Genomic DNA, 26,278 nt, shown 5'->3' on the forward strand with positions numbered 1-26,278 from the left:
AACATCAATGAACTTAGATTCGTATCAAGTGTAATCCAATTTCGTCATACACATTTATTTATTTAAAAATCCCCAAAATTCATTATTACCGTATCAAAATTAATAATTTAATCAATTTAATTTAATTCTTTACGTTATTTTTAAAAAAAAATTTTTGACATTTGACTTTTTATAAGGTAAGATTTTTGACAAGCAACATAACCTCACTTTAACCTTATTAAAATAAAAATATCACCTCAAATGACTAAACAAAAATATTAATGAATTGATAAATCGAATTAATAATCGAAAAAGCAAAATCAAAAAGCGGTGGGTATATATTATTAAGGTTATTTAAATTGCGTAATAAATCTTAACAAAGAAATTTATGACGTTATTATTGTTTTATTTTGAGTTAGAGAGAAAATGTTGTATTGCCCCCCTGGAATAAACATATCGGATATTTGGATTAACCATGGGTTATCGCAATGCTTCTCAGAAACTGTAACATCATCGACAATCGGATTATTTCTTTTGATATTTGGAACAATACAATTATTTATATACAAGAAATATGGGACTGAAGTATCTCCGAATCATATCGTACGGTCAAGATTGTATGTGGTGCAGATAATTTTTACTTTATTCATACCGTTTTTGGAAGTTATCCGATTTATTTTGCAAGGAACGGTTATTAATGATAAAACAATTTATGGATATATGGTACAGATTTAATTGATTTAATGTATTCTTACTAATTTTCTTTTTTTTTTAGATTGTTAATTTAGTTCTAACAATATTCGTTTATCCATACTCGTTATTAATTATAAATAAAGAAAGGAAATATTTGCTTCCTTCCGTTCCAACAAGAGGCCATGGATTGGTTTTATTGGTGTTTTGGTCACTGGCATACATCTCTGAGAACTTAGCCTTTTTAAATTTGGCCAAAAAAAGCTGGTGGTTTGAATTAAAAGAGTATGAAACCCAAAAAGGATAAATTCAAGAATGTGGCTTAAAAATCGACCATTTTTTCTTAATCAATGCTCAAAAAACACGTTAAAAATAAAAAGGGAGACATGAAAAGTGTAGTACATACCGAAAAATCACATTAATGTTTTGATGTGATGTCACAAGTAATTAATTGGGGTGCCACACACAAATAAGTGCATTTGAGAGTCAAAATTTCAGTTAGGTATATAAATGAATTATTAATTTATTAAAAAATTTATTAATGTACCTTTCTACATACCTACTTATGTTTTAAAGTTAAAATCCATTATTCTTTCTTTGTCTGTGATGAACTTATTTATCACTTTTTCATTTAAATTTTTATTTTTACACATAGTATTCCTTAGAAAAGTTTTAATAATTAAACTAAAATTAGAACTAAAACTGGAACTAAAGGTGAGTTTAGACATGCATGGATTTAGTGGTGCCAGTTCTACTTGCACGCCAGTAAAGGTTTACATTACATGTGCCACTCGCGTGGCACATGTAAAAAATAAGTGACACGCCAGTGTCATTTTAAAGTGTACTACAACTATATACACAAATTAGGACCTCAACTGAAACGAAAATAGATATATTCTAGGTTTTATGTGGATAATTAAACAGTATCTTTGAATCTGTTAACGTAATTAGGATTTAATTTGAATGCAATGAAACATAACCTAAATTTGACATTAAAAAATTTTGTGTTTTTGTGGACACTCACCTATGTTGCCATGGTTACATGTTTTAGACTCATCACTGGCGCCAGTAATTTCAGAAGGGTGCGGACTTTTCCGATCCATGCATGCATGGTTTCAACTTGCATGCCAGTTGATGTTTACACATGCAATTTAATTTTACTGGCGCGCCAGTTTGTATTGGCGCCACTAAATCCATGCATGTGTAAACTCACTATAACACTAGAAACTTTCTTTTTTGACGTTTCGGATGCCATGTTGCAACCTTCTTCAGAAACTGGTTCGAAGTGACGAGATCAAAAATCGGTAACTATACAGGGTGTCTCAGCGAGACCGGTCATTAGACGTTTCTGGGGTTCTGGTGAAAATAAAAATTTGAGAATTCAGACTTAAGTATTATCAATTACGTTAAGGTAAATATTAATTAAAATTATATACTATGGTGATTATTTATATATTTGTCTTACTAGTTTCGGTTACATTACCGTCTTCAGAGACCTGTTAACTAGTTTCTATAAACATTGGGAAGTGAATGTTTGCTTATCATTATATCTATTCATGCACTAAACTACAACTATCTATCACAAAAACTAATATTAATAAATAAACTCGCCAATTATTATATGTGTGACAAGTTGGGCAAATGAGTTATTTCTGAAATAACTCATTGACCTCACTGAACTCACTCGAGAACGACCGAATCAAATTGCAAAAAGTAAACTTATTTATAAACCATGAAAACAGACAAATCCAAATATGTAAAAATATACAGGGTGTTCCATTTAAAAAAATTAAGTAGGTGGCGACTTCCGGTATAACCGGAAGTGCGAGAAATCTGAAAATATTTTAGTCGAAGAGATCGTAATTGATAATACTTAAGTCTGAATTCTCAAATTTTTATTTTCACCAGAACCCCAGAAACGTCTAATGACCGGTCCCGCTGAGACACCTGTATAAGTCGGAAAAACTAATTAATAATCAGTTAACGCTAATTACAAGCTAATTAATAACTAATTGCGTCGCGTCCGGTGTGAGGCGGGAAGAGGTCTTCGTGTTCACCACCATCTTCCATGTTCTGCTAAGCTCCCAGCCATCCTCTCTGTTGACGTTATTTTTATGTCGGTGAATCTCTATGGCTTCTCTTGTCAGTCTTTGGTAGTATCTGTTGTCCCTAGCCAGCACCTTTGTTTGTTCGAAGTCTATTCGGTGCCCCTCTGCATGGCAATGTTCCGCAACCGCCGACTGCTGGATCTTCTTCAGCCTTACATCCCTCTCATGCTCCTTGATGCGGCACTCGACGTTGCGCCCAGTTTGGCCAACATAAACCTTCCCACAACTACACGATAGTCGATAGACTCCCGCTCCTTTTAATGGAGTTAGTTTGTCCTTGGCTATCGGGAGTGTGTTCCGAATTTTGTTCCGCACTACGATGTCGTTCTTCTTGAGGTGCCTAGCAATTCGTTCCGTTACACTTTCGCTACACTTCTGCTTTCGCTGCTTGATGGCCTGGTTGATGTCCCTCGAAGTGTATCCATTCTTCTGCAGCACGCCTCGTAGAAAGTGTTGCTCCTTCCTCAAGTTCTCTCCTTCACATAGTCTCGCTGCTCGCTGAAATAATGTACGGATCACGGACCTCTTCTGTTGGGGATGATGATGTGAACATGCCTGTAAGTACCTGTTGGTATGGATCTTCTTTCGGTATACACCAAGTTCTATATCTCCATTTGTCGTCCTGGTGACCAACACATCTAGGAAAGGTAGTTTTTTGGCAGTTTCTGTTTCCATAGTGAACTTAATCATAGGATGTTGAGAGTTCAAGTGATCCAAGAACTCTTGGAGCCGTTTTTGACCATGTTGCCATATCACTAACGTGTCATCCACATATCGGAGCCATAGTTTTGGTTTCCACTGGCTCTTCTTCAAAGCGTCCTCTTCGAATAATTCCATGTAGAAATTAGCTATAACTGCCCCTTCGAACTGCTCGTAAAATTCTCCTTTCCAGCTGAAATACGTCGACGATAAGCAATACTCCACCAGATCTGGCACGTATTCTGGTAAACCTTCCGGAATGAATTTTCGGCGAAGACCCTCTACAGCATCCTTAACTGGTACCCTAGTAAAAAAGGATTCCACATCGAAACTTACCAACATATCCCCAGCCTTCAGCTTTACACCTTTTACCGATTCCACAAAATGTGTAGAATCCCTGACATACGATTCCGTGTTACCTGTAAAGGGAGACAGAATCTTTGCAAGATGTTTGGCCAGCTAGTATCTTGGGGAGTTGATGGCGCTGACGATAGGGCGGAGGGGGACGTCTGGTTTGTGAATCTTCGGTAGTCCGTAGATTCTTGGTGCACAAACAAACTTTCAGCTATTCTGCTGGAATTCCTGTGCTTTTTATCAGTTCCTTCATTTTTCTTACGATTTTGTATGTGGGGTCTTCCTGTAGGTGGCTGGGTCCAGTAGGTTCATCATTTTGTCGTCGTATTCTTTCCTGTCCATAACAACGGTGGCATTCCCCTTGTCTGCTGGTAACACGACGATTTCTGACTTTTCTTTTATAGATCGGAGTGCCTTCTTTTCACCAACCGTCAAGTTGGATTTTGGTGGTCTCGCAACTTCTTGTCGGATCTCTTCGGCTTTCAGTGCAGGCATCCCTCGAACAACTGCTTCCACTTCGCAGATAATTTCCTCCCTTCTTCGGGGCGATTGCGTAGTTCAATCCTTTGGCGAGCACAGAGGTTTCGTCTTTCGTTAGTGGGACATTCGATCTGTTAATGACGATTGTGATAATAAAATATATAATAATATATATATTTAATGATATGTTGCTATACTCTAGAATGAGTTACTGTGTTCGCCCATACATATCTGATCATCAGCACGGATTTATGACTGGTCGTTCAACTATGACTAATTTAGCAGAGGTAACGCAGTTCATCAGCGGATAAACGGGAACAAGTTGACATAATTTACACAGATTTTACAAAGGCATTTGATAGATTAGATCATGGAATACTTCTTTCTAAATGCTGCAGTCTTGGATTTACCAATGATTTCGTGGATTTAATTTCGTCTTACCTCTCCAATAGACTTTGCTATGTGAGCTACAACGGTTTTAAATCTAATACGTTCACTGCTGGCTCTGGTGTTCCACAGAGTTCCAACCTGGGTCCCCTTCTATTCAATGTTTATCTGAACGATCTATTACGACGACTTGATTGTAATATGCTTGCTTACGCCGATTACCTAAAGATATTCGCTCGTGTTACATCCCCTGAAGACTGTGTTATCTTACAGCACAATCTGAACATTATCAGTTCCTGGTCAATACAGAATGGAATTGACCTTAACATAGCAAAATGCGTTGTCGTATCTTACACAAGGTGTAATAACCCATTAAGGTTTAATTATAGTGTGGGAGTTGAAGCAATACGCAGAGAACGCGCTATTCGAGATTTGACACGATACATGATTATTCGATGACCAGAAAACAATTCAAAGACCATGTTAACGCTATAGTAAAGTCAGCCTCTGGTGCATTGAGTTTCATCATCAGGCAATGTAAAAAATTTAACAACGTAGCTGCATTCTATGCGTTTGTTCGTACAAAATTGGAATATGGTTCTATGGTTTGGTATCCTTATTATACTTCTCATCAGCTCATGCTCGAGAGAGTGCAGAAGAGGTTCTTAAAATACTTACATTTTAAAACAGTTGGTCAGTATCCGGAGCGAGGTGTTGACTACGTTGCCTTATTGGAAGAATTTAATTTTTCATCTTTGAACAATCGTAGAGAAGATGCTAGTAGAAAATTTTTATCGAACATCGTCAATTGTACTGTCGACTCACCTTCACTTCTTGCTCGAGTTGGATTCATTATACCCAGACCTGGTATCAGGAATAGCAACACATACCAGGTGCCGATCGCTAGGACCAACGTTCTCATGCGGGCGCCTCTGACACATATGGCACGGAACGCAAATAATGAAGTTACCATTTAAACTATACAGGTGTCCCGTTAAGCGTACGGAGCGGCTGTATCTCTAGAACCGTAAGGCCTAGAGGTTTGGGAAAAAAATCCTTATAAGCAAAGTGACCAAGAGAAATAGCTGGAAATTATTTTGAAGTTCGTAATTCGACCGCTAGGGGGCGTAACTGCCATTGAGAAACATAAAGTTCCCACTATCTCAGAAACTTAGACGATGAGCTATAACTTTGACAACATCATTTAATAGCTTGGATAATACCGCATCGCTTTTGTTTTGCGATATTTCTCATATCTGTCATAATAAGGGAGGGGGAGCCCAATGCGTTTTCATATGTTTACATTTTAATATCTCCTAGACCATTCAACCGATTTGAATATTTTCGGTGTTGTTTAAAAGAGCATTTTATGCTCTTTTTAAAGATATTTTCAGTAAAACCGTCTGCTTAAAAACAAATGAGCTAGAGGACGTTATCTGCAGCGATTACATATTTTAGTGATTTTTGAAGAAAAGTTAAATGGAACGATACTATTTACTTCACAGACCCTTAGTCACCTTAAAATTTGCTAAATTTAAGTGAAAACCGCATCTCGATATCGCCACCCGTTCTCGAGTTACAGAAGAAAATGTTAAAAATTCGAGTGCCATCAATCGGATCCAGTTACCTCATTGAGAAAAACAAATCACATAACCATGGTAACTGTAAACATGCCATTTACTAACGCAGAAGCGTATGATGATTTATTTTCATGTTTCGAATACGATGCAACTGCATGGCAAAAATGTGCAATGTAATTACGACAAAGAAAGACATTTTTCTCTAGAAGTGTTTTTAAGATTGACTTAGCGATTACGGAAAACTGGCAACGTGTAGCCCATTCAGACATCTCTATGAATTCGTAAATCACATTGGTGCGCAATGTGATCAAACATAATCTGGGAACTCCGAAAACAATTGTCCACAAGAGTTCTCAAGAGAATAATATCTCCACCACGTTGTTTTACATCAGGTCTTAACAGATACCGATTATGATAACAGACTGAACTATTACCATTGACTTTTAAATATGATTTGGGCAAATCCAAACCTTTTATCACAAATGCTATGGATGCATGAAGCATCTGTCCACAAGCTGATGTAAACTTGCATAATATGCATTCTTGGTTCGAGCAAAACCCACATTGCTTTCACCCCTTTATCTATTGGGTAGACTAAACGACCTGACTTTTCAAGAAAAACCAATAACCAGGGAAAATATGACAAAACACTAAATACCAGTAGAAACGTGTCCAGAGCCGAGACATAAGCAGCGCTTTTTTTTCGTCGAGACTAGATTAAATAAATGCATCGAGGTTTATGGAAGGCATTTCGCACATTAGTGAGTTATTTTTGCCAAAAATTTAAGTTATTCTAAGTGTTTTGGTTTATTTTGTTTTATTATCATTGTTGATCTTTCATTGATCCGTTGGCTTTTCAACACCCCTCAAAAGTAGTTTTGAAGCAGTTCTAAGCTTGGATAAAGTGTGAAGGAGTAATAAAATTTTTGTTCTCTCTTATTTGTTTCCTAAGGTAACTTGATCCGATTAAGATATACGAATTTTTAACATTTTCTTTTATAATTCGAGAATGGATGGAGATATCGAGATGCGGTTGTCACTAATATTTAGCAAATTTTATGGTGATTAACGGTCTGTGAAGTAAATAGTACCGTTCCATTTAATTTTTTTTCAAAAATCACAAAAATATGTAACCGCTGCAGATAACGCTCTCTAGCTTATTTGTTTTAAACCAAGCGGTCTTACTGAAAATATCTTTTAAAAGAGCATGAAATGCTCTTTCAAACAAGACCAAAAATATTCAAATCGGTTGAATGGTCCAGGAGATATTAAAATGTAAACATTTGAAAACGCATTGGCCTCCCCCTCCCTTATTATGACAGATATGAGAAATATCGCAAAACAAAAGCGATGCGGTATTATCCAAGCTACTAAATGATGTTGTCAACGTTATAGCTCATCGTCTAACTTTCTGAGATAGCGGGAATTTTATGTTTCTCAATGGCAGTTACGCCCCCTAGCGGTCGAATTACGAACTTCAAACTAATTTCCAGCTATTTCTCTTGCCCACTTTGCTTATAAGGATTTTTTTCCCAAACCTCTAGGCCTTACCGTTGTTGAGATACAGCCGCTCCGTACGCTTAACGGGACACCCTGTATATCCCTTATTAATTTTGTAATTTGTAAAATATCCCTATTGTGACATATTATTATTTTTTTTTTCTCTTGTTTTTGTTTTGAATTTATCTGAATTGCTATTAATTTTTGTTTTGTGCGCTTCACATCTCACTTTACCTTTTCTTCTCTTTGTTGTACATTATCCTGTAATTGGGTCTTCCTGTTGGATAATAAAGAGATATATTATTATTATTATTATTTCTAACGTATAATTTGTTTTTAATTCTCCTAATTCTGCTTCTAATTGATCTAGTGTCCTAAGCTTTCTTAAAATTAAATCTAAATTTGCTCGCTGTTCTTTATTATCCTTTCCAACGTTTGTTGCAAACTTCTCTAACTTTTCAGCTAACTCATTAAATCTGTCTATCATATCTATATTTACCCTATCATATCTATACACTTGATTCTATTTGATCTAATCTATTTTCATGACTTCTAGTTACTTCTTGTCGTATTTTCTTAATTAAACATCTTTTACAATAGTTATAAAAACAACGTATCATACCGATTACAATGAAGATACCAATAACGACAGCGCAAATTTCTAAAATGTTGTATTTCTTTCCATTTTCCACCGTTGTTCCTCCACTGTTTCCAGCTTGAGAAATGATAACCTCTTCCTTAGTGTTAGTTGAACCCATTTTTCCGTTTTAATTTGTGTAGTTTTTACAGAAAACGCAAACTACTGTTAATATTATGAAAACAGTAACGCTCAATGTTGTTGCAGCTATCCAAATCACTACGATTAATTGTTGGACTATTTCTTCTGATCTCAGTGTATAATCTTCTACTTTTTTTTTTACACATAATATTACTAGTTTTTAATGTCCAGGGCTGGCAGCATCGCCATGTAATGTCTTTACTTTATAGTTTATCAGATTTTTATTTAAACACAAAGTGTTGATTTTAAAACATATTTTATTTTCCTTATAATACAATTACACCGGTCGTGAGTTTAATCGATGAGAGCTTGCTTAAGACTTCCCATACTATTCTATTCTACTTATTCCTATTACCTACGTCGACGGCCGAATTGCTGTCGTCAACAATATATGATATTTCCTTTCTTTGGCGTAAGATTGCACATGGTTTAATTTATGAAATGCTTACTTGAGTAATATCCATTGATTAAAAAAAATTGTCGATTTTTAAGCAACATGATTCTTGAATTATATTTAATTTTGTGCGTTTTAAAGTCTTTCAGATCACCTTGAGATGGTTCTTTTCATCCTACGATATCTCTCCTGCCTCATCCTTTTTGTACTCGGGTTAAAAGCACCGGGAATTATGCAAACGGTCGATTATTTCAGTTTGAACGATTCAACGAGGAACCTAACGGGAGCGGTGAGTCAAAATTATTTTTTTTCTAAATTAAGTGTCAACGTTTTGACGTAATTTTGGTGGTCAAAATCGAATCGAATCGAAATTTAAAGTACCCTTCCAAATGGTTACATTCAAATTTGATTAAAACAAAATGACCCGAAAACGAGCTACGTTATACGATAAGTACGTCCCGATTCGACCGAGAACGACCGGCTGCATCAAGCTGAGCAAACTGAACGTCACCCTGAACGTCATCATCAAGGTGAATGGTTTGCTTTGATTTTTGCTTTTTGGCAACTTAAAATAAAATGTTTGCAAAGACCAGAACGAAATTGGCGAAAGTAATTAATTATTTTTGGTTGATTTAAACTGATTTAATTTTTTTTTTGTTTGTTTTTGGTTTGCGTGGCGATTTCCAGCAGCGGAATGATAATCAATCGACATGGAAGAACTTTTGGAAGAAGATGTGCACCTTGGCGCCGTTTTTGTGGCCGAAAAAGGATTGTTGTTTGCAGTTTCGGGTGATTTTTTGTTTTTTGTTGTTGGCGGGAGGACGAGTTATTAATTTGTATGTTCCGATTTATTCGAAATTTATTGGTAAGTTGGTGGTAGTAAAGAGTAAGGGTGGATTATGGTTTATATGGTTTAGATTAATTTTAATATTGGTACTCTATGTTGATTAATCATAGAAAAAATTAATTCATAAGTTTATTTCATCAGTTTCAAGACTATTTCAAGCAATATATTAACTTCTATAGGCAGTATCTATCTTCTGCCAAATACATTTAATCTTCTGCCGGCAGTTTCTAGACTATTTCAAGTAGTATATAGACTTCTATAGGCAGTATCAATCTTCTGTGAACAATATTTAATCTTCTTCGACCAGTTTCTAGACTATTTCAAGCAATATATAGGTAGTATCTATCTTATGCCAACAGTTTTTAGACTATTTCAAGCAGAGTATAGATTTTTACAGGCAGTATCTGTCTTCTGCCACCAGTGTCTAGACTATTTCAAGCAGTATATAGACTTCTACAGGGAGCATCTGTCTTCTGTCACCAGTGTGTAGACTATTTCAAGCAGTATATAGCCTTGTATAGGTATTATCTATCTTCTGCCAACACTTTCTAGACTATTTCAAGCAATATATAGACTTCTATAAGCAGTATCTATCTTCTGCCAAATACATTTAATCTTCTGCCGGCAGTTTCTAGACTATTTCAAGTAGTATATAGACTTCTATAGGCAGTATCAATCTTCTGTAAACAATATTTAATCTTCTTCGACCAGTTTCTAGACTATTTCAAGCAATATATAAGTAGTATCTATCTTATGCCAACAGTTTCTAGACTATTTCAAGCAGAGTATAGATTTTTACAGGCAGTATCTGTCTTCTGCCACCAGTGTCTAGACTATTTCAAGCAGTATATAGACTTCTACAGGGAGCATCTGTCTTCTGCCACCAGTGTGTAGACTATTTCAAGCAGTATATAGCCTTGTATAGGTATTATCTATCTTCTGCCAACACTTTCTAGACTATTTCAAGCAATATATAGACTTCTATAGGCAGTATCTATCTTCTGCCAAATACATTTAATCTTCTGCCTGCAGTTTCTAGACTATTTCAAGCAGTATATAGACTTCTATAGGCAGTATCAATCTTCTGTAAATAATATTTAATCTTCTTCGACCAGTTTCTAGACTATTTCAAGCAATATATAGGTAGTATCTATCTTATGCCAACAGTTTTTAGACTATTTCAAGCAGAGTATAGATTTTTACAGGCAGTATCTGTCTTCTGCCACCAGTGTCTAGACTATTTCAAGCAGTATATAGACTTCTACAGGGAGCATCTGTCTTCTGTCACCAGTGTGTAGACTATTTCAAGCAGTATATAGCCTTGTATAGGTATTATCTATCTTCTGCCAACACTTTCTAGACTATTTCAAGCAATATATAGACTTCTATAAGCAGTATCTATCTTCTGCCAAATACATTTAATCTTCTGCCGGCAGTTTCTAGACTATTTCAAGTAGTATATAGACTTCTATAGGCAGTATCAATCTTCTGTAAACAATATTTAATCTTCTTCGACCAGTTTCTAGACTATTTCAAGCAATATATAAGTAGTATCTATCTTATGCCAACAGTTTCTAGACTATTTCAAGCAGAGTATAGATTTTTACAGGCAGTATCTGTCTTCTGCCACCAGTGTCTAGACTATTTCAAGCAGTATATAGACTTCTACAGGGAGCATCTGTCTTCTGTCACCAGTGTGTAGACTATTTCAAGCAGTATATAGCCTTGTATAGGTATTATCTATCTTCTGCCAACACTTTCTAGACTATTTCAAGCAATATATAGACTTCTATAAGCAGTATCTATCTTCTGCCAAATACATTTAATCTTCTGCCGGCAGTTTCTAGACTATTTCAAGTAGTATATAGACTTCTATAGGCAGTATCAATCTTCTGTAAACAATATTTAATCTTCTTTGACCAGTTTCTAGACTATTTCAAGCAATATATAAGTAGTATCTATCTTATGTCAACAGTTTCTAGACTATTTCAAGCAGAGTATAGATTTTTACAGGCAGTATCTGTCTTCTGCCACCAGTGTCTAGACTATTTCAAGCAGTATATAGACTTCTACAGGGAGCATCTGTCTTCTGCCACCAGTGTGTAGACTATTTCAAGCAGTATATAGCCTTGTATAGGTATTATCTATCTTCTGCCAACACTTTCTAGACTATTTCAAGCAATATATAGACTTCTATAGGCAGTATCTATCTTCTGCCAAATACATTTAATCTTCTGCCTGCAGTTTCTAGACTATTTCAAGCAGTATATAGACTTCTATAGGCAGTATCAATCTTCTGTAAATAATATTTAATCTTCTTCGACCAGTTTCTAGACTATTTCAAGCAATATATAGGTAGTATCTATCTTATGCCAACAGTTTCTAGACTATTTCAAGCAATATATTAACTTCTATAGGCAGTATCTATCTTCTGCCAAATACATTTAATCTTCTGCCGGCAGTTTCTAGACTATTTCAAGTAATATATAGACTTCTATAGGCAGTATCTATCTTCTGCCAAATACATTTAATCTTCTGCCTGCAGTTTCTAGACTATTTCAAGCAGTATATAGACTTCTATAGGCAGTATCAATCTTCTGTAAACAATATTTAATCTTCTTCGACAAGTTTCTAGACTATTTCAAGCAATATATAGGTAGTATCTATCTTATGCCAACAGTTTTTAGACTATTTCAAGCAGAGTATAGATTTTTACAGGCAGTATCTGTCTTCTGCCACCAGTGTGTAGACTATTTCAAGCAGTATATAGCCTTGTATAGGTATTATCTATCTTCTGCCAACACTTTCTGGACTATTTCAAGCAATATATAGACTTCTATAGGCAGTATCTATCTTCTGCCAAATACATTTAATCTTCTGCCTGCAGTTTCTAGACTATTTCAAGCAGTATATAGACTTCTATAGGCAGTATCAATCTTCTGTAAACAATATTTAATCTTCTTCGACCAGTTTCTAGACTATTTCAAGCAATATATAGGTAGTATCTATCTTATGCCAACAGTTTTTAGACTATTTCAAGCAGAGTATAGATTTTTACAGGCAGTATCTGTCTTCTGCCACCAGTGTCTAGACTATTTCAAGCTGTATATAGACTTCTACAGGGAGCATCTGTCTTCTGCCACCAGTGTGTAGACTATTTCAAGCAGTATATAGCCTTGTATAGGTATTATCTATCTTTTGCCAAGACTATTTTAACCCTTTGTGTCAAAAGAAGTCAAAAGTTTTGAAACTTTGTGACAGAATTAAAACGCTATTAAAATACACTCAGTAAAGGCCTTTAGAATCAATTTTAGCAAAATATGCAATCTCCCCATTGCAGGGGGATAATGGTACTTGAGAGTACCTTCAGGCATAAAAATATATTTTAGTGATGTTGCAGTAAACAAAAACTTTTATTGCCAATATAAAAATAATACTAATTTTTTTATTACGTTAGAAAATAAGTAACACTTGCTTTAGCTAAATCACATTATGATATTCAGAAAAACAGATCTTTCTTTCATTACAACATAAATAAACATTGCACGCAGTACATTTTGAGTGGGGTCTAGCTTTGACAGAACTATTTTCACAACTTCCTCTTTCTTTAGAACTTGCGCTACGACATTTTCGTGGTCGCAGTAAATTTGAATATTTATTTATCAAACCTGTAGCTACAGAACGACGAAAATCTGATAGAATATTGAGCAAAAACTAACATTTTCGCATAATCTGAGTGTCTAAAAAGATGCTAATTCAAAAATTCTTGGATGCCGTGTTTATTGAAATTAAGAAATGAAACTTATTTTAAATTGAAGCTTAAAGCTTTCTGTTTAAATCGATGTATAATAATCGTTGGGTTGGATTGGAAAAATATTGAGAAAAAAAATGTTGAAATAATACTTACATTTTCGTATAACCTAAAAGTGTCAAAAAAGATGCTTATTTAAAAATTCCTGAAAGCCGTATTTATTGAAATTGAGGAATGAAACATATTTTAAATTAAAGCTCAAAGCTTTCTTTTTAAAATGATGTATAATAATCGTGGGTTGAATTAGAAAAATATTGAGAAAAAAAATGTTGAAATAAAACTTACATTTTGGTATAACCTAAAAGTGTCAAAAAAGATGCTTATTTAAAAATTCCTGAAAGCCGTATTTATTGAAATTGAGGAATGAAACATATTTTAAATTAAAGCTCAAAGCTTTCTTTTTAAAATGATGTATAATAATCGTGGGTTGAATTAGAAAAATATTGAGAAAAAAAATGTTGAAATAAAACTTACATTTTGGTATAACCTAAAAGTGTCAAAAAAGATGCTTATTTAAAAATTCCTGAAAGCCGTATTTATTGAAATTGAGGAATGAAACATATTTTAAATTAAAGCTTAAAGCTTTCTTTTTAAAATGATGTATAATAATCGTTGGGTTGAATTAGAAAAATATTGAGAAAAAGAGTATTGAGTTAAAACTAACATTTTCGTATAACCTAAATGTTTCAAAAAAGATGCTAATTTAAAAATTCCTGGAAGTCGTATTTATTGAAATTAAGGAATGAGACTCAATGTAAATTAAAGCTCAATGCTTTCTCTTTAAAATGATGTATAATAATGATTGTGTTGGATCACAAAAATGTGGAGAAAAAAAATGTTGAAATTAAACTTACATTTTCGTATAACCTAAAAATGTCAAAAAATGCTAATTTAAACATTCCTGGAAGCCGTGTTTATTGAAATTAAGGAATGCAACTTATTTTAAATTAAAGCTCAAAGCTTTCTCTTTAAAATAATGTATAATAATCGTTGGGTTGGATTGGAAAAATATTGATAAAAAAAATGTTGAAATAAAACTTACATTTTCGTATAACCTAAAAGTGTCAAAAAAGATGCTAATTTAAAAATTCCTGGAAGTTGTGTTTATTGAAATTAAGGAATGAAACATATTTTAAATTAAAGCTCAAAGCTTTCTTTTTAAAATGATGTATAATAATCGTTGGGTTGAATTAGAAAAATATTGAGAAAAAGAGTATTGAGTTAAAACTAACATTTTCGTATAACTTAAATGTTTCAAAAAAGATGCTAATTTAAAAATTCCTGGAAGCCGTGTTTATTGAAATTAAGGAATGAGACTTAATGTAAATTAAAACTCAAAACTTTCTTTTTAAAATGATGTATAATAATTGATGGGTTGGATTGGAAATATATTAAGAAAAAAAATGTAACGAAACTTACATTTTCGTATAACCTAAAAGTGTCAAAAAAGATGCTACTTTAAAAATTCCTCAAAGCCGTGTTTATTGAAATTAAGGAAAGAGACTTATTTTAAATTAAAGCTCATTGCTTTCTTTTTAAAATGACTGTTTGAAACTACCGGTACTTTAAAGCACTGTCGGGACACAAAGTGTTAAGCAATATATTATGTAGGCTTTTATAGGCAGTATCGTGTAGTTTTATTTCGTTGTGGTGATTATTTAAAATCCTGGTAGTTAAAGTGTTATATTAAAAATGTCCATCATAAACCATAATTTACTTACATTAAAATTTTTTTTTCTCACTCAAATTAATTTATTTTTTTAGTTGATAGTATGACTGTGGTACCAGTAACTTTCCGTTGGGATTTCGTTCTAATCTACGTCGGCTTCAAATTCCTCCAAGGCGGCGGTACCGGCGGAATGGGCTTCCTAAACAACCTCCGCACATTCTTATGGATAAAAATCCAACAATACACCACCCGCGAAATCGAAGTCGAACTCTTCCGCCACCTCCACAGCCTATCGCTACGTTGGCACCTCTCCCGAAAAACCGGCGAAGTCTTAAGAATCATGGATCGAGGCACCGACAGCATTAATAACCTCTTAAATTACATCTTATTCTCGATCACCCCAACGATTATCGACATCATCATCGCCGTTGCGTTCTTTGTCGTCGCTTTTAACGTTTGGTTCGGATTGATTGTGTTTACAACGATGGGGTTGTATATTCTTTTAACGATTGTTATCACGGAGTGGAGAACGAAGTATCAGAGGCGAATGAATTTGGCCGATAATGCAACGAGGGCTCGAAGTGTTGATTCTTTGTTGAATTTTGAAACTGTTAAGTATTATGGCGCTGAACAGTATGAAGTTGATGCGTTTAGGGAAGCGATTAAAACTTTTCAGGTAATTATTTAAAATTAAATTGTATATATATCACATTTTTGAGGATATCTTAATAATTGGTGATCGTATCGAATTTTTTTATGAACATTATTTGTTGAGAATTAGATTAGAAACAATTTTTATTGATAACATTTTGCGATAAAACAAAATTTTAATTTCCCTCTGAATAGTACGTTTTTATATCAAATCAATTTCAAAGCAAAATATCACTTTAATCAAAAAATTTTTCGTACAATATTTGTTTATAAAGTAATTAAAAATCGATTATCTTAACAAAAGATTTTGATATATCCACTAGGTGGCGCTGTATACTGATATATAAATCGATATTTTTGAGATTATCTCAATAATTATTGGTCGTATCGAATTTTTTTATAAACAATATTTATTTAGAATTACATTTCAAACAACTTTCATTAGTAACATTGTACGATAAATCAAAGTTTTAATTTATCTCTGAACAGTACGTTTTTATGTCAAATCAATTTCAAAGCAAAATACTACATTAATCAAAAAATTTTTCGTACAATATTTGTTTATAAAGTAATTAAAAATCGATTATCTTAATAAAAAATGTTGATATATCCACTAAGTAGCGCTGTATACTGGTATATAAATCAATATCTTTGAGATTATCCCAATAATTATTGGTCGTATCGAATTTTTTTATAAACAATTTTTATTTAGAATTATATTTCAAACAACTTTCATTAGTAACATTGTACGATAAATCAAAGTTTTAATTTATCTCTGAACAGTACGTTTTTATGTCAAATCAATTTCAAAGCAAAATACTACATTAATCAAAAAATGTTTCGTACAATATTTGTTTATAAAGGAATTAAAAATCGATTATCTTAACAAAAAAATTTGATATATCCACTAGGTGGCGCTGTATACTGGTATATAAATCAATATTTTTGAGATTATTCCAATAATTATTGGTCGAATCGAATTTTTTTATAAACAATATTTATTTAGAATTACATTTTAAACAACTTTCATTAGTAACATTCTACGATAAATCAAAGTTTTAATTTCTCTCTGAACAGTACGGTTTTACGTCAAATCAATTTCAAAGCAAAATACTACATTAATCAAAAAATTTTTCGTACAATATTTGTTTATAAAGTAATTAAAAATCTATTATCTTAACAAACAAATTTGATATATCCACTAGGTGGCGCTGTATACTGATATATAAATCGATATTTTTGAGATTATCTCAATAATTATTGGTCGAATCGAATTTTTTTATAAACAATTTTTATGTAGAATTACATTTCAAACAACTTTCATTAGTAACATTCTACGGTAAATCAAAGTTTTAATTTCCCTCTGAATAGTACGTTTTTACGTCAAATCAATTTCAAACCAAAATAACACTAATCAAAAAATTTTTCGTACAATATTTGTTTATAAAGTAATTCAAAATCAATTATCTTAACAAAAGATTTTGATATATCCACTAGGTGGCGCTGTATACTGGTATATAACAAAGTCCCTAGATTTACAAAATACCGCGGTTTGCCGCCATTTTGGTTCGAAAATAAAGCGGGAAATTTAAAACGATTTTTAATTTTTTTTGTAATTTATACAAAGTACCGCGGTTCATGACGCCTGTTTTCGAGCCGAAATGGCGGTTTGACAACTTGTCACTGCATCTCACCATTTATTTACAAAAATATTGCCGTCTTGTTGTCTTTGGAGTTGCAAAAATGCCAGTACAAAGGACTTTCGACTCTTCTTTCTTCCCCACGAGAAAAAAAGAAAGGAAATTTGGCGTAATGTTAACAATAGAACGATATAGTTTTAAATTTCCCGCTTGACTTTCGAGCCAAAATGGCGTCAAACCGCGGTACTTTGTAAATCTAGGGACTTTACTATATACTAAAGTCCCTAGATCTACAAAGTACCGCGGTTTGCCGCCATTTTAGCTCGAAAGTCAAGCGGGAAATTTAAAACTATGTCGTTCTATTGATAACATTACGCCAAAACTCCTTTCTTTTTTCTCGTGGTACTCTTAAGAGTCGAAAGCCCTTCTTACTGCTATTTTTGCAACTCCATAGGCAACAAGACGGCAATATTTTTGTAAATAAGTGGTGAGCTTTGATTATATATAATATGGATTGAGCTAACTGAATATATCTACTAACAAAAATGTGGCTCAAAGTGAATAGACGCAGATGGAAAGCGATAATATGAAAGTGTAACAAAGATAGACATAAAACGGTACTAAACAGATGGGCGCATGCGCACAAAAGTGTCAAACCTCTTCCATTTGACGTTTATCGTTTTGTTGTGTCACAGCCAGTCACACCGTTATGTTTAAAAATGTATTGTTTCGTGTGCAAAGTTCGCGATAATACTGTTTCACATCACCTGTAAGTATTATAAATAATAAGGAAATTTTATTTTATTTTATTTTTTTTCTTTTTTCTTTTATTAATTTTGTTTTAAATTTACCGCCAAAATTAACGCACGCCCATTATATGTCAGTACGCTTCTATGTCTATCTCGGTTCGATCACCTTGTGCAAGCTATCTCTCTCGTTGGCTCAATCCATATTATATATAATCAAAGGTCGTGAGATGCAGTGACAAGTTGTCAAACCGCCATTTTGGCTCGAAAACAGGCGTCATGAACCACGGTACTTTGTATAAATTACAAAAGAAATTAAAAATCGATTATCTTAACAAAAAATTTTGATATATCCACTAGGTGGCGCTGTGTACTGGTATATAAATCAATATTTTTGAGATTATCCCAATAATTATTGGCCATATCGAATTGTTTTATAAACAACATTTATTTAGAATTACATTTTAAACAACTTTTATTAACAACTTTTTGCGATAAAACAAACTTTTAATTTCCCTCTGAACAGTACATTTTTATGTCAAATCAATTTCAAAGCAAAATATTACTTTAATCAAAAAAAATTTCGTACAATATTTCTATATAACGTGATTAGAAATCGATAATCTTAACAAAGCGCTGTATACTGGTATATTAGTATACAGGGTGTATCTGAATGACTGCAACAAACTTCAAGGGGTGATTCTTTAGTGAATTTTAAGGGTACTTTGATATATGAACTATGGGCGACTTCGGCTCCCTTCAGGAGCTACACCCCTCCAAAAATGGCGGAAAATTTTGGTTTATTTTTTTTTTCTCTAAAACCATAAACGCTAGGAAAATGAAATTTGGGGAATATGTTTAACTCATAATAGGGCACGTTTTGACCCTATTTGTACTTTCAACCTACCCTTCTAAACTACTAAACGTAACCACCCCCGTTCAATTTATGCCTAGATTTTTTGTATGAAGATGATAAATACATTGGAAAAATTTCAGTTAGATAGATAAAACTATTCTAAAACTTTTTTGTCTCTGTAATGTTCTTCGAAAAATTAATAATTTCGGAGAAAAAAAATAATTAAGCAAACACTAACTGTTAAGCTGTGGGTTGTTAATCGAAAATTGGAATGAATTTTTAATGAAAAAATCTTAGTAGGTTTTGCAATCTTTGTCTGAAATATTTTTGACGTTTAAATGTCAGTGGTTTTCGTACTATTATTATTGTTTTATTTGAATTTTTGAAACTTCGAGTGAACGAGCGTAAATGCGATAGAACTTTATTTAAAATTAATTTGAAAAACAATAATAATAGTAAGAAAAACACTGACATTTAAACGTCAAAAATATTTCTGACAAAGATTACAGAGCCTACTAAGATTTTTTCAATAAAAATTCATTCCAACTTTTGATCGACAACCCCGATGTTTAACGTGCAGTGTTTGCTTTATTATTTTTTTTCTCAAAAATTAGTCGTTTTTGGAAAAATTTTAACGAGACAAAAAAGTTTTAGGATACTTTCATCTACCTAGATAACATTTTTTTAATGTATTTATCATCTGCATAAAAAAAATACTAGCAAAAATGTAAAGGGGGAGGTTACGTTTAGTAGTTTAGAGGGGTAGGTTGAAAGTACAAATAGGGTCAAAACATGCCCTATTATGAATTAAACATATTCCCCAAATTTCATTTTTCTAGCGTTTATGGTTTTTGAGAAAAAAAAATTAAACCAAAATTTTCCGCCATTTTTGGAGGGGTGTAGCTCCTTAGGGGAGCCGAAGTCGCCCATGGTTCATATATCAAAGTACCCTTAAAATTCACTAAAGAATCACCCCTTGAAGTTTGTTGCAGTCATTCAGGTACACCCTGTATATGTATATTTTGGATTTTATGAGATAACCTCGAAATAATATTTTTTTCGTTTTTATGCATAATTATACTTAGATGCTTACTTAATAGAGATGTAAAATTTTTTTATTAAGATAATTGATTCAAAATCGAAATTGAAACAAATTTTATTTAAAACATTTTTTGATAAAAACAATAATTATTGAGATAATTAATTTTGATAGCATACTATTCAGAGGGAAATTAAAATTTCAAGTTAGCAAAAAATTGTATTAACAAACACTGTTCCTGAAGTAATTTTAAACAAATTTTATTAACAAAATTTTTTTATTAAATCAACAACAAGGATATAACCTCAAAAATATTAATTTTTGTAGCATACTATTCAGAGGGAAATTAAAATTTTAAGTTAGAAAAAAATTGTTTTAACAAAGACTGTTCCTGATGCAATTCTTAACAAATATTGTTAACAAAATTTTTTCATTTAATCAATAATTAAGGAGATAACCTCAAAATAGTAATTTTTCCGTTTTTATACATAATTATACTTAGATGGTTAATTAATAGAGATGTAAAATTTTTTTATTAAGATAATTGATTCAAAATCGAAATTGAAACAAATTTTATTTAAAACATTTTTTGATAAAAACAATAATTATCGAGATAATTAATTTTGATAGGATACTATTCAGAGGGAAATTAAAATTTCAAGTTAGCAAAAAATTGTATTAACAAACACTGTTCCTGAAGTAATTTTAAACAAATTTTATTAACAAAATTTTTTTATTAATTAACAACAAGGATATAACCTCAAAAATATTAATTTTTGTAGCATACTATTCAGAGGGAAATTAAAATTTTAAGTTAGAAAAAAATTGTGTTAACAAAAATTGTACCTGAAACAATTCTAAACAAACTTTGTCAACAATTTTTTTTGATTTAATCAATAATTAAGGAGATAACCTCAAAATAATAATTTTTCCGTTTTTATACATAATTATACTTAGATGCTTAATTAATAGAGATGTAAAATTTTTTTATTAAGATAATTGATTCAAAATCGAAATTGAAACAAATTTTATTTAAAACATTTTTTGATAAAAACAATAATTATCGAGATAATTAATTTTGATAGGATACTATTCAGAGGGAAATTAAAATTTCAAGTTAGCAAAAAATTTTATTAACAAACACTGTTCCTGAAGTAATTTTAAACAAATTTTATTAACAAAATTTTTTTATTAAATCAACAACAAGGATATAACCTCAAAAATATTAATTTTTGTAGCATACTATTCAGAGGGAAATTAAAATTTTAAGTTAGAAAAAAATTGTTTTAACAAACACTGTTCCTGATGCAATTCTTAACAAATATTGTTAACAAAATTTTTTCATTTAATCAATAATTAAGGAGATAACCTCAAAATAATAATTTTTCCGTTTTTATACATAATTATACTTAGATGCTTAATTAATAGAGATGTAAAATTTTTTTATTAAGATAATTGATTCAAAATCGAAATTGAAACAAATTTTATTTAAAACATTTTTTGATAAAAACAATAATTATCGAGATAATTAATTTTGATAGGATACTATTCAGAGGGAAATTAAAATTTCAAGTTAGCAAAAAATTGTATTAACAAACACTGTTCCTGAAGTAATTTTAAACAAATTTTATTAACAAAATTTTTTGATTAAATCAACAACAAGGATATAACCTCAAAAATATTAATTTTTGTAGCATACTATTCAGAGGGAAATTAAAATTTTAAGTTAGAAAAAAATTGTTTTAACAAACACTGTTCCTGATGAAATTCTTAACAAATATTGTTAACAAAATTTCATTTAATCAATAATTAAGGAGATAACCTCAAAATAATAATTTTTCCGTTTTTATACATAATTATACTTAGATTCTTAATTAATAGAGATGTAAAATTTTTTTATTAAGATAATTGATTCAAAATCGAAATTGAAACAAATTTTATTTAAAACATTTTTTGATAAAAACAATAATTATCGAGATAATTAATTTTGATAGGATACTATTCAGAGGGAAATTAAAATTTCAAGTTAACAAAAAATTGTATTAACAAACACTGTTCCTGAAGTAATTCTAAACAAATATTGTTAATAAAAATTTTTGATTTGATCAATAATTAAGAACATAGCCTCAAAAAAATTTTTTTGAGAAAATTGTTTTAGAATTTAATTTAGAACAACTTTTGTATGAAATTTTCTGCTGAGAACGAGTGGAGGGGGGAAATCGTATCGTTTTGTTACAAAAGTTCTGTGCCCTACTAATTGATGCACAAACAAAAAAGTTTTTTTTATGGATGGAGTTTATGGGTAACTTCACACTGGTCTTTCAAAGCAAAATATTACTTTAATCAAACATTGTTCGTACAATATTTCTTTATAATGTGATTAGAAATCGACTATCTTAACAAAATATTTTGATATTTCCACCAAGTGGCGCTGTATACTGTTATTATTTCCTACTATATAGATTAATATTGTTGAGATTATCTCTATAACTATTGATTGTATCGAATTGTTTTATAAATAACATTTATTTAGAATTACATTTTAAACTACTTTTTGCGATAAAACAAACTTTTAATTTCCCTCTGAACAGTATGTTGTTATATCAAATCAATTTCAAACCAAAATATCATTTTAATCAAAAATATTTTCGTACAATATTTGTTTATAACGTGATTACAAATCGATTATCTTAACAAAAATTTTTATTACCTTAACCAGGTAGCGCTGTATACTGGACTTTAGTATATAAATCAATATTTTTGAAGCTATCCTAATAATTATTGATCATATCGAATTTTTTTATAAACAATATTAGTTACGAATAAGATTACAAACAACTTTTATTAACAAATTTTTTTAATTAATGCCTATATATATTTTTTTTTGTTGAGGTTGAAGAATGGAAAAGTACCATAACATTAAACATTTTAAATACGATACAAAACATAATAATTTGCGGTGGTTTGTTGGCCGGAAGTTTGTTATGCGTCCATATGGTGGTTGATGAGCACACCTTACAAGTGGGTGATTACGTCTTGTTTGCGAGTTACATCGTGCAGCTTTATGTGCCTTTGAATTGGTTCGGGACGTATTACAGAGCGATCCAAAAGAATTTCGTCGATATGGAGAACATGTTCGATTTAATGAAGGAAGAACAAGAAGTTATCGACGCTCCGGGAGCAGGATCGTTGATTATAAAGCACGGATCGATCGAATTCAACAACGTTAGCTTTGGGTATATGCCCGAAAAGCTCGTTCTCAAAAATATCACGTTTAGTGTCCCCCCCGGAAAAACCGTCGCTTTAGTTGGTCCTTCGGGTAGCGGGAAAAGCACCATAATCCGGTTGTTATTCCGCTTTTACGACGTCGAAACCGGCTCGATAATCCTCGATGGTCAAAATATAAAAACGGTTACCCAAGAATCGTTGCGTCGAAATATCGGGGTGGTCCCTCAAGACACCGTGCTTTTCAACAACACCATTAAATATAACATTCAATACGGGCGCATCACCGCTCCGGATGCTGATATTTACCAAGCAGCTCGCGGGGCTGATATCCACGATCGAATATTAACGTTCACCGATGGTTATGACACCCAAGTAGGGGAGAGAGGGTTGCGATTGAGCGGCGGGGAAAAACAAAGAGTTGCGATTGCAAGAACGCTTTTAAAAGCCCCCCAAATTATTTTATTGGATGAAGCAACGAGTGCTTTAGACACTCAAACGGAACGAAACATTCAAGAGTCTTTGAATAAGATGTGCGCGGATCATACCACGATTATCGTGGCGCATAGGTTATCGACGATTATCCATGCGGACGAAATTTTAGTGTTAAAAGATGGGGAGATTGTTGAGAGGGGAAGGTAAATTGTTTTAAATATTTGTTTTGCTTATTTTGTTAATTTTCTATTTTTAGACATGAGCATTTAATTGGTCAAGAAGGAATTTACGCGGATATGTGGCAAAAGCAGCTAGAAAATCGTGATGGGGAGTCATCCCTTGAACAAAGCCAAAGGAGCGAGAGTTAAAAAAAATAATAATAAATTTTTTTTTTAGTTAAGATATCTATCTTATATTTTAAGTACGTACAGTTAACTCTTTATTTTTATTTTGTCTTGTATTGACCCAAAAAAACTCATTATAAAAACTAATTTTTTTTTTGATTAATGATTTGTAGCTATTTTCTTGTTGTAGTTATTTGATGGTAAAGAAAATTGTTAAGGTTTAAATAAATTTAGGGTTAAGTAAGGAGCATTAATGAAATTGTTATTATTGTTCGACATAAATTTCTTTTATATTATAAAATTTAAACTTTTATTTTCCATCATCTATCATATCCCAGCAATGTTAAAGCAAATTATTACTTTAATTAAAACATTTTTCCTGCAATTATAAATATATTATAATATGATTCAAGTTTGGAAATATATAAACAAAATAAGGAAAGTAAGAGAGGAAATAACCAGTGAAATACAAATGACGGAGTGGAGAGATTACTTCAAGGGTCTGCTGGAGGGGGAAGAGGAGAGGCGGGTAGAGGAGGTAGATACAGGGGGGCGGAGAGGAGAGGAGATGGCCGGGGAACAAATGGAGGCGGCGTTGGGGGGACTAAAGAGGGGGAAGGTTCCAGGGGAGGACGGGGTCCAGAATGAGGCATGGCTGGAGGCAACGGGAGAAGTGAGGGGAAAGTTGTTGGAAGCGCTGAACAGAGTTTGGGAAGGGGAAGGGTTTCCGAATGGATGGAGGACGGCGATAATAAGCCCCTTGTACAAGAAGGGAGTGAAGGGAGTAGTGGAAAGTTATAGGGGAATTAGCTTAATGGACTCGGCGTACAAGATATATGCGAAGGTGCTGCTGCAGAGGTTGGAGGAAGAGATGGAAGAGAAAGGGATCTTACCGGACGGACAGGCAGGATTTAGAAAGGGAAGGGGCGCGATAGATAACGTGTACATATTGAAGCACTTGGTGGATAAAGAGCTGGAAGGGAAGGGAGGGAAGCTTTACGCCCTATTCATAGATCTAAAGGCAGCGTTTGATAAGGTGAATAGAGGGAAGTTATGGGAGGAGATGAGGAGGAGAGGGATTACTGGTGGGACAATAAACAGGGTGAGGGAGATATACGCAGAGACGATAGCTAGGGTAAAGGTGGGGGACGAGTTAACGGATAGGTTCTGGACAACGAGGGGTTTGAGGCAGGGATGTCCACTCAGTCCCGCTCTGTTTGCCTTGTATACCGCAGACATGGAAGACAGATTGACCGGTGAGCAGATGGGAGGTGTGGTTGTAGGGAGGAGGAAGGTGCATTCACTGGCTTACGCGGACGATTTGGTGGTAGTGGCGAGAGAGGCGAAGGAGATGAAGGCGATGATGCGGAGTTTGGAGAGTTATTTTAGGGGGAAGGCTCTGGAGGTGAATGTAGGAAAGACAAAGGTTATGAAGTTCTGTAAAGGGGGTAGAAGGAAGAGCGAAGACTGGAGGTGGGAAGGGAAGGAGATAGAGGAGGTGAGGGAGTACACATATTTGGGGTACAGATTTAGAGAGAACAACAAGGAAGGCGCGCATGTGAGGGCAATGGCAAAGAAGGCGAATAAGGTGATGGGGCAGGTCTGGGGGTGGGGAGAGAGATTATTTGGAAGGGATATGGGAAAAAGGAAGATGATATTCGAGTGCTTGATTAGAAGTGTTATGATGTACGGGGCGGAGCTTTGGGGGTGGAAAGAGCAAGGGCTGTTGGAAGGCGTACAGGCTAGGTATTGGAGATGGGTTTTGGGGTTGGCAAAAGAGACGCCGGAGTACATAGTCAGAGAAGAGGTGAAGGTTGATAAGTTAAGAGTGGAGGCGGGTAAAAGGGCGATACGTTTTAAGGAGAGGGTTGAAGGGAGGTCTCAATGTAAAATTTTGGCGGAGTGCTGGAAAGAGATTAAGGCAGGGAAAGGGGGTTACGGGCAACGAGGGAGGGAGGAATATTTCAGAAGGGTGGGGTACTCAGTGAAAGCGGTAGATGATAGAAGGAGGGAAGGGATTGAGATGTGGAAAGAGCTGGAGAGCAGGGATAGAGATGTACAGAGGC

At 33.2% G+C, this 26,278-nt stretch overlaps 1 protein-coding gene across 3 annotated transcripts; it reads left to right on the forward strand.

The window, feature by feature from the left end:
• Positions 1–24,513, forward strand: LOC111420615 (ABC transporter ATP-binding protein/permease Hmt-1). 3 transcript variants are annotated; one of them, XM_071200976.1, is made up of 8 exons: positions 1–176; positions 399–702; positions 755–954; positions 9,091–9,238; positions 9,637–9,814; positions 15,372–15,952; positions 23,101–24,071; positions 24,125–24,513. In XM_071200976.1, exons 2-8 carry the CDS (start codon positions 406–408, stop codon positions 24,234–24,236), a joined length of 2,487 nt encoding a protein of 828 aa, XP_071057077.1. In that variant the 5' UTR covers positions 1–176; positions 399–405; the 3' UTR covers positions 24,237–24,513. The 3 variants fall into 3 exon arrangements, with proteins under 3 accessions (XP_071057077.1, XP_071057076.1, XP_071057078.1); XM_071200975.1 differs by having other exon boundaries at positions 164–309; XM_071200977.1 differs by having other exon boundaries at positions 164–309; positions 9,640–9,814.
• The last annotated feature ends 1,765 nt before the right edge of the window (positions 24,514–26,278 follow it).

This window comes from Onthophagus taurus, unplaced genomic scaffold (assembly GCF_036711975.1).
Source record: "Onthophagus taurus isolate NC unplaced genomic scaffold, IU_Otau_3.0 ScKx7SY_15, whole genome shotgun sequence".
In the NCBI taxonomy this organism is placed as follows: domain Eukaryota; kingdom Metazoa; phylum Arthropoda; class Insecta; order Coleoptera; family Scarabaeidae; genus Onthophagus; species Onthophagus taurus.

Excerpts from the sequence above, each read along its gene's own strand:
- LOC111420615 (XM_071200976.1), top strand. The coding sequence starts at position 406 with ATGTTGTATTGCCCCCCTGGAATAAACATATCGGATATTTGGATTAAC. Across the intron at positions 703-754 it reads AAACAATTTATGGATATATG|ATTGTTAATTTAGTTCTAAC; the intron begins GTACAGATTTAA and ends TTTTTTTTTTAG. Across the intron at positions 955-9,090 it reads TGGTGGTTTGAATTAAAAGA|TCTTTCAGATCACCTTGAGA; the intron begins GTATGAAACCCA and ends TGCGTTTTAAAG.